We start from the raw sequence: 12,163 nt of genomic DNA, 5'->3' as shown, positions 1-12,163 counted from the left end.
GACAGGTCACCATATAATTAATTTCTCGATTAAGTCATTCCCAAGATAGCGCGTGGTTTTTATTTACAATTTTTAACCGTAGAATTGTTGAGATCAACAGAAGTTTTGACAGCAAAATTTGAGAAGATCTAGGAAGCCGGTCCCGCAAAATGGAATTGGAATCTTTGTTATAAATAGATATTTGTTTTCTGTATAATGCATAATTATTAACCTGGCACTATAATCCGTATAAAATCGATACTCATTTATAGATATTTGATACTAAATGATTGTTTTGTAACTTTTGTCATCGTTATTTATGTCTGTTAAAGCCATAACTTTAATAGATATCATGACAAAATGATGAAGCCACGACTTATAACAATTACACATTGTGCACAGCATTTTCGACAGACTGCGTTGTCTTTTTGTTATATCCCCGTACGTACAACCATTTTCGGATCCCCTAAATGGTTTTCCAGCAACAAAAATATCAGCTATGCTCAAGACAGGCTAATTTTGTTGTTGAATGACAAGAAAACAAATCATTTCTACAAAGCAATGTAGCTTTTTTGTAGTTTACCAACCCCTAATGGCATCTGTTCTGCTCCACATACATAACTTTCCACATTGTTTTAATTATGTCAAACTTGACACTAGGAATGTCCTACTCTCAAACAGTTGTTATAATGAATTTAAAACGTTCTAACATATGATCAGGTGGACGTTAACGTTTAATGTTCATTAACTGTGACGGATCTTGGGCATACAATGGGCAAATAAGTACATATTTTTTCTTCGAAGTCCTGGTATACATTGTGAAGGACTTTGAGACCATAGGGCCAGTAGTTTGTGGTTATAGGGTCTTAATGAAGCCTTTAGTGTTATATTTTTTCTGAAATTCGTTTAGAAAAAGATAACTTATTTGTTAAAATAGTTAAAAAAAATTTAAGTAACCAGTCATACCATTTTGATTTCTTTTTAGCATTGATGCAGATTAAAGAAGACCCAGTTTTGTTAATCAGTGTTTGTTGTACAATACACCATTAGCACGTTTAGATCAATGCTAACCCTCTGGTACTATCTATAGTAGCAGACAAACAATTGTTTTGAAAAAAAGTCAGATATTTCCATTTAATTTGCTCGATTTATGAATGGTAGAATGTTGGAATGGTGAAACACATCAATTTTATCAAGATTCCAAGATTCCAATTAATAATGATATTTTATACCGTTCTTATTGTTTGATTTTACATTCTATAAATTTGTTGTTGCATAAGTAAACAAAGTGTGTGCGCGCATACTAGGGTAGCGTTAAACACCGTATAAAATGATGTACATCCTTGACTGATCAAAAAAGGTGGTTATTGAAAAACGTGGTGGGGAATACATGTATGTTATATCATATTCATGTCGATCTGTCACTGAGTATGGTCAATGAAAGTGAGATTTCATATAAAATGCTCTATAACTTCAGTCTCTAAATACAGTTTAAAAGTGACAAGAATGCAGTAGTTTGCGTTTCATTTTCAAAATTTTCTAGGTGGAGGACCTACAAAGCCCCCGAATGCAGGAGGGGGACATCCCCTACCGCACTATCCCCCTTCGCCACTTCGTTGCTCAAAAACAATCGTCGATGGCAAAAATTCGCACCCCCTTTTCAAAACCCTGGCTACGGGCCTGTTTAATGCTTTTCTTTTTGAGTTAAATCCTCCCATTTCATACGATCAACATGTAGCTTATATTTTGAATTTGGTGTGTACGTGGTAGATTTTGGTATGAATTAGAATGTTTGAATTTTGTCAATGAAGACAGAACTTTGCAATTTTAAATTGATGGTCAGTTATTTTTTGAAATCGAATTTTTCTAGCGCTTGGGACACAGTATTTATATAGACGTCAACGCCTCACCGGTAAGTGTCGTGGTTTGTGCAAGCGCTTCTTACTTTGGCGACATGGATTCAATTACCACTACCGGCGCATATGAGCTTTGTTGGTGGTCAACTTGTCGGACAATAGTGTTTTCCTCCGGGTACCCCGAGTTTTCCTCGCAGCACAAGACCACACCAAAATTAAATATATTTCTTAATAAACTCAATAGCCTCAAATCGAAGCTATAATTCAAAATTCAAACTTTCGTGTGTCTATTTAGTAAATGACGTAGGGGTACTTGGTCACAGCCATGGTCCTCACATAATGAAGAGGATGGACCTACATAAACTTGTAATACATACACTGTAGTTCTACTATTATGATTCTTTCTCCGTTATTACCCTGTATACAATAATCAAAGAAAATCATATATGTCAGTTCTATAGAACACATAAAAGAACACAAATGTTCTGCTTGATGATTTATTAATAAATATGCAATGCTAAGATTCATAACTATATATACGTTATGTTTCCCTGTACGATTTTAAGTTGAGCAACGGGTAACACTGTAAATATGACGTCAAGCCGGTCATATGCGTGTCGCTGTTGAATTTGCTGATAATTCTGGACTTCTCCTGCAACTTCCGGTACATAAGTACGGCGGAGACAGCGGTAGCGACGACGACGGCAATCATGACGTTGAGGATGAGGACGAAGAGTCCCTGACTTGTGCACACGTCTCCGTCATCATTAGGAGCTGAAAATGTTCAAACAATAACACAATGATTGCGGACAATAGATGTGGTACATGTAGACATTAAAATGTTTATCAGGTCTGTATGAATACTTTGGTAATATATCAACTTTCACATAATATCTTCTTTTCAAATATGTTTATTTTTTTATGCTGTGATATAAAATGACATTTTAAGTAAAATACTGCTGAAAATCTTTCTCTGGCATGTTTCTAAACATCGCGTGCTAGACTTCGTCGTTATCAAACGCTCACGGACTATTTTCCACATACTCACCTCCGATGATGACCTCCTCAGAGGTAATGGATAAAACGGACCCGACGCTGATGTTCTCTATGTCTTTGTCTTCGTCCACCTGGCGCCTAGCAACGTGCCTCTTCTTCCGGCCGTAGCTCGTCTGACCGTCAGTGCAGACCGTCTGCAGTAGAAATGCCACAATAATGTGTACATTTTTAAATATGCAGTTGACTTAAAAGTATGGGAATATACAAAAAAGATCGCTGTAAAGATGTACTTAAACATAGTACAGTATATATTGATGGTTCATTAAGTTGATCAGGATGCACTTAGTGTAATACATATGGTCCGTGTTGTATCAACTGTTTGAATACCACCGAGGAAATGTTCCTACGGCATAATATAGCATCCATTTGAAAAACATATTAATACTATTAACTATTTAACATTTTATAACTAATTTAGTCTTGAGACATGATATAGCACCCATGTGAAATACTAGTAAATATAACTATTTAAAGTGATATTATGCGTATGTTCACTGTTGAATTGAGATGAAAAGAATTAACATGTCAAAAGAGTAAGTTAAAATGTGGTAACTGACCAAATATCTGCAACTCATGTTGCTACCAGTTGTTCATAAAAATATATATATATTATATTCGATATTTTACATGACTACAGTCCTTAAAGGGGCCTTTTCACAGATTTTGGCATTTTTTAACTTATTCATTAAATGCTTTATATCGATAAATGTAAACATTGGATCGTAAAAGCTCCAGTAAAAAATCAAGAATAAAATTAAAAAAAGGAAAAGAACATTGCCCGGACCAGGTTTCGAACCAGTGACCCCTGGAGTCCTGCCAGAGTCCTGAAGTAAAAACGCTTTAGCCTACTGAGCTATTCCGCCGAAAACATATACTTGAAGTATTTTATACCTTATATAAGCAATCTTCGTAGTTTCACAAAATTTAACGACAAAAACAGAACTCTCCAAATTATTCAATCGTTTCGCGTTGCAACGCTTTATAATTTTTAGGTTTTAAAATCGTCAAAAGATGCATATAATGGCTATATTAGACCATGGTAAATGTTCAGTATTACTGTTTCCTCACAAATATCATAACTAAAACGACAATTTGCGAATCTGAAACAACTTTTTTCAATTTTGTCAATTTACCAAAGCGTGAAAAGATCCCTTTAAAGCCGAGCGTAACTGTCTTTTTAAAAGGATCGGAGTTGGTGTTCGTGTGTCGTATGAACGAATCTGCACTACAACTAAATTTAGATTTACATCGTAAACAAAATCATTTCTGTCGTCAGTTGTCAAAACGAAAGTACGGCTGAAATTCAAATGCATTATTTTCCTCTTTCTTTAATATTGTTTTATTATGTTGATGCCGCATTAACAAATAAGTGTATATGAAGTGAAAACACCAAAAATAAACAACGGTTGCGGTAGACACCTATAAACATAGCATACACTGTTAGATGCGCATAATATCACTTCAACATTTTATAACTACTTTTAAATGAATGCATTTAATTTTATGAAGATTTTCATATACTTATAACATTTGGAACTTAAGTATTTTAAAAGTAAATCGGCAGACAGTGTCTTATTCCGCATCAAATTTATTACCACAATACCGTTGTTACTTGACTTACCGGGGCACACACTCCCAGGCAGACTTGCAGCACGCAGGAGAAAGGCATGCTGACGGAGCCGCCGTTCAGGTTGGTGGTACGGAAGGCGCCGAAAGAGGCCTGGAGCACACCTTGCTGGATGCGGGAAATGTGTGGAAACAGGTCACTATCAACGGCGCATGCGTCGACGATTATATCAATATTATCGGCGGCGCAGTACTTGGCCTTGATGTCGAAGTCCCCGATGTACTCCGAGTCCAGCTTCAGTACCATAGTGATAATGTCCGTCAGTTTCACTGTCTGTCCGCTGATGTCCACGCCATTCCTGTACAATGTCATGAACGCGGAGGGCTTGACAGTCAGATTCTGACCGGCGGCGTCATCCTTGTCACTGAAAGGGAGATAACTACGAATCGTTAGTTACGAGACGAGTACCTTTTAAAGCTATCGTGTACGAAGACGCTAAGACGGTTTTTGTATAGTTTATAACCTTAGAATTTAAAACGTTTGGAAATTAATGAGCACATAAATAAATTTATTAATGAACAAATGAACAAAACATACAAACTAGCAAACGAGCAAACACGTAAACAAATGAATACAAATAACACAATAAATTAATAACAAGTACCATATCGCACATTCATGTATTATGAAATTGAAAATTCTTACGCGACGTGAAGGCTGTTGGAGACAGTAAGGTCCCCAATGTCAGCCACACACATAACCGGGATCTGCTTGTCTGCCCCTGTCTGATAGAGGGCGTTCTTCTGCACTATCACATTGAACGACTCCTCCTGGAGACGAAGAAATATAACAATGATACTTGCATCAACCACGTATGATACTTTACTGATAGAAAGAGGCTAATAACAAGCTTAATGTAATCTACACCTATCAGTGATAGACTTTAATGAAGAAGGCCTATACAGCAGAAACGGCAAAGAATACAAGTTAATGTATAGTATAATTAAGTCTCGCACGCACTGGAAAAACCGGCCTTAATGCATGTGCGTAAATCGTCGTCCCAGATTTATCTGTTCAGTCAGCAAGGCTTATCAGGAATGACATTTTCCGCCTTTTTTGTATTTTTCGTTTAAAGAAAGCCTCTTCTTAGCAAACATCGTTTTTAGGCGGACAATGTCGTCCGCGGACTGCTAGGGGCTAATCTGGGACGACACTTTACGCACATGCATTAAGTCTCGTTTTCTCTAAACGTATACTTAGCGATAACGTAAGTCAAATAGCAATTGAAAACAGCATAGATTACACAGACTCCAGTTCTTTGTAAAAACACATCGCAAACTTCTTCTTTTTTTCGTATTAAACGTTAGTACGCATAGCATACTTGGTAAACATTTGAATATTCATCCTGTAGATTCAACATTCGTTTCAGTAGTTATATTTAGTTGCAATTGGGTATGTGATTTAATAAATTAAAAATCGATAGTTTTAAGCCATATTTAATATAAGTCGACGCGATACACACATCTCAATTTTAAATATTCTTACTCTGTGTTCTTTTAACGAGCAAAGAACACAGTTAACTATTCACTTAATATCGCAAACGAAAACTAGTCATACACTTGTTCTAATTTCAAGTGCATAAATATATCAATTTTAATAAAAAACTAAATGTTTGGGGTTAATCTTGTAATATTTTGAGGTTCTCGAAATTAATCACTTATTAAATCTACGCCGCTTTAGGGACCTATCAGGGACGCGTTTACTTACCCATTGCAGATTACAAGAGGCAAAGTCGAAAGAGTGGACGGAGACGCCGTCCGTTGTGGGGTAGCGGCAGACGGAGCTCTGACCTTGAATGTACACGATACCGGAAGCGGAAGCGTTGTTCAAGGTGATCTCCAGTTTGCGCTTTGTACAGCTGTCGATCGTCACTGAAAACATACCGTATTTAATAATGTACTGTTAGTGAAGTTATACGGAACATTAATTTAAGTGAGCAATCGGCATGGAATAATGAATATATGGCCTTCATAAAGCTAAATTTGTTTAATAACACATTTTTAATTATTCAAATAGCATGACGTGTGATCATGTGATATAAATACAATATAATATTTTTGCAGCCTCGTAGTTTCTATAGAAAAATGTTATTGAAATCATACGGGACCACAAATGTCTTACCATAATTGACGATTCAGTTTCCGGGTTGTTTAGAGACCATGTAAGCGATTATCATTGTAATGACTTATTTGTTTTAACATGGAACCCCCCCCCCCCCCCACATTATTTAAGCATTTAAAATGTTGTTGGTTTTCGAAAATAGTAAGTATATATTGTAATTTTAAGTATAAGATTGATGTAAATTGTTATATGCTCACCAAATTTTCAAATTACTTTATTATACTCTTGCGAAAGCGCATGTAATACGACGTTTGATGATAACACAAACATTGTATGAATACTTACTTGTCGGGTCGAAGGCAGCTAATGCCACGTCTACCACGACTGAGACCAGACAGAGGAATGTTCCCACCATTTCAATCAGAAAGCACTTTAATCGAAAACAAAACGTTTTATTTACAAAATAACAAAACTATACATGTTTCGGTATGGTCCGTCTATACAAAAGGTTGGTATTCTGCGATTCGTAGATGAAAATCGTTTCGGCATCACTGAAAGGTCAATTGAGTCTCGTTCTGAGAAAACTGGGCATAATGCAAGTGCGTTAAGTGTCGTCCCAGATTAGCCTGTGCAGTCCGCACAGGCTTATCAGGGATGACACTTTCCGCTTTTATGACATTTTTCGTTTAAATGAAGTCTCTTCTTAGCAAAAATCCAATTTAGGCGGAAAGTGTCGTCCCTGATTAGCCTGTGCGGACTTCACAGGCTAATCTGGGACGATACTTTACGCACATGCATCATGCCCCGTTTTCTCAGAACGCGACTCAATTTATAACATAGCTGCAGAGTCGAAGATCGACGTCTCTGATAGCTGTTATGCGCGACAATCGGAAGTACTTATTTTGGTTGATCTCAAAATCAACAGAGCTAAAAGAAATTTTTACACAAGTATTTAAAATGTTCAACATATGTATGTCTTTTCTAGTGCATTTGCGTTAGATAATTATTAATTTACATCAATAACTTGAAAATCGTAAATATGAAGTTATACTTGGAAAGTAAATTTCGCAATTATTTTATTTATTTTTTGTTTAAAAATAAAGAATAGATAAAACAAAGATTTACCAAACGCGTTAAGAATAACTTAAACAAATGAAATTTCAGGTTTCAGAATCAGAAAAATCAATGAGTGATTTTATAGTGACACCTTAAACACCTTATAGTGACACCATATACAATACATGGGTGTTTAGCCTTCACACAAGACAATTGAGAATACATGTATATAATCAACACATTCAATATATATTACCATAAATTACCATTGTTCAGTGAACACGCAGCACGTTATATATATTGTTCTTGTTTGACATTAGGCGCAGATCTTCAGTTCAGGGCGCCGATCTGAAATTCAACTTAAAAAGTATGAGTACATGACCTGAATGACCAATGACATGTGATTGATCCAGTCGACAGATCAAATAAAATGCCTTACTCCAGCGGCTGATTCGGAAGTGATATTAGACTTGAAAACAACGCATGAGAATATTTTTCAACCGAAGCGCATGCAGGTCTTAAGGAATGAAGTCTACTGTACAGGCTAAAAAAAAAAACTCACTAGACGCCCAGCTAGAATTTAACCCATTTATGCCTAGCGTCTCGAAAAAAGGCCTTGGCAAACAGCGTAGGCCCAGATGAGACGCCGCATGATGCGATGTCTCATCAGGGTCTGCGCTGTTTGCTTAAAGAAATTTCTGTAAGAAATATTCTAAATATAGAAATAAATATACTAGACATCCCTAATTTTGAAAATAAATTGACCCAATTTAGAAGAATGGGAGAGTCCACTAACATAAATGGGTTCAGTCAAAGCGAGAAATATCGGTCTGTCTCAGACAGACAACCCAAAATGATATTTTTATAGTAATGAGAACTTCTATTTAACCATGGTATTGATGGAGATCAACATTTAAAAAATAGTACATTTATAAAATTATTTATAAAAGTAATGAATCTGTTATGTCTTTAAATGGATTAAACATATCATGTAACTTTCAAAATACAAAAAGAAACTTACTATTTACTATGCAATATGGCTCGTGTTGTGTTAATGATAGATTATTAAACAATACATTCTAAGAGTTTTATTTATATTTGCTTACCGATAACAATACAAACATGTAAAGGTCTAGAAAAATACAGCAAATCGACAAAAACGTCTGGTGTTTACATTTCAAAACGAAAGTAAGTACTTCGATACAAAAGTATTGAATTACCTTCTTTGTCAACTTTTGTATTGATAGTTCGATACGATAGTATTGCTCAATTTGTCATTGTCGACTCGGGTACTATTTAAATGTACCCGGGGTAAATTTAAGTATACATAAAAGTACCCGTGGTAGATTTTGGTAGTACCAGAACTGACACTGAACAATCGAGCAAAAGTATTGTATTACTTCGACAACGATACAATCTCGGGATCATAAAGGGAAATGACGGGGGTGGGGGGAGTTGTTCATCTGTATAAAAAAATGCACTCAAAGAAAAAAAGTTTACATTTTTTTTTGTATCGGTTTTCTGCAGCCACAGTAATCGATAGTTCAAAAGTGTCCCAAAATGCAATAAATTTTAACAGGTATTAACCCCCCCCCCCCCGATTAAAACAACAAAAAAAACAACAACACGGAATTAGACTCGATTAAAATAGCAACGCTACAAGGCAGCGGCCTCTGTGTGGCATTCTTTTTTCAAATGTGTTTCCAAGTCGACTTAGAAATCACGTTTTCAAACGACCCTACCAACTCTTAAAATAGTACAACAGGGAAGCCTCTACGCGATGAGTTAGATCATTTGTTTAAACTTATGTGAAATTAAATGATACAAATAATGACATATCGTTTAATATTATCAAGTTCTGGGCTGACTTTGACCAAACAGTCAAATATTTCATGAAAAAATAAGTAATGAACGGACCGATATTTCTAGTGCACGTTTTGCTATTGACTTTTTTGTCCTATATACGACTTTAAAAATAAATGAAACCAATTGTTACATACATTTTGTACTTCAAAGAATTAGGCGTACACAATTTATAAACTCACTTGAATTACTGCTTGAAATGTTCGATCTGATGGAATTGTAAAACGTCCATCAAGGTATTACCTTGAATATATACTGCTGCAAATTTGTTAAGCTTTATAACATCTAACTGGCCACAACTCATAAACAGAGGGTTTTATATACCAAAATGTTCGCTAGGGTCTGTAGATTTCAGAACGAGATATCATTTTTCTCGAAAGTGCTGGAGGGCGTAGAAATCCAAGATGGCGTCCAAGATGGCCGCCGTTTTATGTTATTATTACTAGTGAAGATGAATTTAATACGTCTATTGAACGCCTATATGTACTGACTTCAATATATGAAAGAAGTAATCCATTGATATAGGGCTTCTACCAAACAGATCATCAAGGTCACCAAAGGTCAAGGTCAAGGTCATTTCATGGTCAAAGTGGTAAAATATACGAAAATTTGAGTATTAACACATCATTTTCTTTTTTAATTCGATTGCTTTACATTTGTTGTGATTACTAACCTCTTAATCATATAGCCACATTTACAAGCTTCCTTTTAAACCAAAGCAAATGTCTAAAATTGTGTTGGTAACCATGGTAACCAAGACTACATATGCTATGCAGGTATTTTCCTGGTTCATTGAACGTCATTTGGCATACATTATAACCATCAAATTTAACCAGTTTTGCTTTGAATCTTTAATATATAATACCCATAGCTATTGACGTTTGTATAAAACATCATCAAGGTCATTTAAAGGTCAAGGTATTTTAAGATTATAACAATAATATTTTCTAAATCATGAGCAAATAATAACGGAATTGTATTCTTGGCATTGAAATATTGTACGAAAATGTAGATTTTTAACGCTTTATAACTTAATAAGACAAATGTAAAAAAAAACGCCTTGCAGTGTTCCATGTATCATATTTATTCAACAATCAATGCACCAGGTATGAGTGCTTGATACAGACTCATAAATGTTATTTACAAATGTTGGTTTAACATTGCATTTACTAATACAAATGATGCAAATTACAAATTAGGTTTTCAAGTAACAAACATAAAAAACTCCTGTATCATAATTCATATCATGTGCATAAAGTAACTAGTCACTATGTAATCTTTTAACAGTTGTTATTACAAATGCACCATCTGTACATCATATTTATTCAACAATCAATGCACCAGGTATGAGTGCTTGATACAGACACATAAATGCTATTTACAAATGTTGGATTTACATTGAATTTACTTATACAAATGATGCAAATAACAAATTATGTTTTCAAGTAACAAACATTAAAAAACAACTCCTGTATCATATTCCATATCATGTGCATAAAGTAACTAGTCACTCTGTAATCCTTTAACAGTTGTTATAACAAATGCACCATCTGTACATCATATTTATTCAACAATCAATGCACCAGGTATGATTGCTTGATACAGACACATAAATGTTATTTACAAATGTTGGTTTTACATTGAATTTACTAATACAAATGATGCAAATAACAAATTAGGTTTTCAAGTAACAAACATTAAAAAACAACTCCTGTATCATAATTCATATAATGTGCATAAAGTAACTAGTCACTATATAATCTTTTAACAGTTGTTATTACAAATGCACCATCTGTTTAAAGTGTTACAAAAAAGGAAATATGATCTTACTAAATTCCGATTCATAATCATGTATTTGCAGCATGACATATACAATCATAGTTAAACTAAGTTGAAAATAACTCAGAATTTAACTTAAAAAAATGTATTATTATTATTCACAATAGAACAGAGTAAAACCAATGTCATAAATGGTAACAACTTTGTTATTAAAACACGTTCAAATTCTTGTGCTAGAGTTCATGATTGGTCACTATCTGACGATTCCAATTCTTGACCAAAAATGGATGACAGGGTGTATATATTCGTGCACATTGTATCTTCTGTTTCAATGTCTCCTTCACAATTACAAGCCACTGTACATGGCTGCTTGTTTCTGAAACATGCACATGTTTCATTGCAAATGTTACAATTACAAACCAAATCATTGAGCAACTCTGGAGCTGCTGCCGGTTGGCTCATCATTTTTGGTCTTATTCCAAGCCCATGTGTGTCATATTCATATCCAAACTCAGACAATGATGGAATCTGATGCTGTGGTGTCGTAGCATGACGCCATATCCACAGCTGTACTACACACCTCAGGAGATGTAGTGATAGACTATTTTCAGTAGGTGGTAAATTTCTAGGTTGAACAGAACCTTTGGCTTTGAGGCATCTTAACTGATGTAGCGTATGTCGACTGTTTCCACCATACATATCAGTAACAAATTTGTTACAGGCTAATTTTTGAGGTTCAGTTAACATCAGCTCCAGACCCAAATCATTCAGCTGTTGATACTTGTGAGAGTTGTCCATCATCATATTGAATGCTTTGCGTTTGCCCTTTCCATAAAATCCGCTCGTTGTGTCACAACCCGTCAAACAATAAACGGTAAGCAGAATT

General features: G+C 35.1%; 1 protein-coding gene across 7 annotated transcripts; it reads right to left on the bottom strand.

Moving 5' to 3' along the window:
* Window positions 1-2,318: 2,318 nt before the first annotated feature.
* On the bottom strand, window positions 2,319-9,041 carry LOC127857978 (uncharacterized). Of its 7 annotated transcripts, none has more exons than XM_052394781.1 (8): window positions 8,856-9,041; window positions 7,892-7,983; window positions 6,925-7,009; window positions 6,226-6,389; window positions 5,164-5,288; window positions 4,513-4,882; window positions 2,884-3,025; window positions 2,319-2,609 (listed from the first exon to the last, which is right to left on the bottom strand). In XM_052394781.1, exons 2-8 carry the CDS (start codon window positions 7,892-7,894, stop codon window positions 2,377-2,379), a joined length of 1,122 nt encoding a protein of 373 aa, XP_052250741.1. In that variant the 5' UTR covers window positions 7,895-7,983; window positions 8,856-9,041; the 3' UTR covers window positions 2,319-2,376. The 7 variants fall into 7 exon arrangements, with proteins under 7 accessions (XP_052250741.1, XP_052250737.1, XP_052250740.1 ...); XM_052394777.1 differs by having other exon boundaries at window positions 7,902-7,983; XM_052394780.1 differs by having other exon boundaries at window positions 8,742-8,873.
* Window positions 9,042-12,163: the final 3,122 nt, after the last annotated feature.

Source organism: Dreissena polymorpha, chromosome 14, assembly GCF_020536995.1.
Source record: "Dreissena polymorpha isolate Duluth1 chromosome 14, UMN_Dpol_1.0, whole genome shotgun sequence".
Classification (NCBI taxonomy): domain Eukaryota; kingdom Metazoa; phylum Mollusca; class Bivalvia; order Myida; family Dreissenidae; genus Dreissena; species Dreissena polymorpha.
Note: the sequence above shows the minus strand (reverse complement) of the source record. Positions and strands in the feature narration are given on the sequence as shown.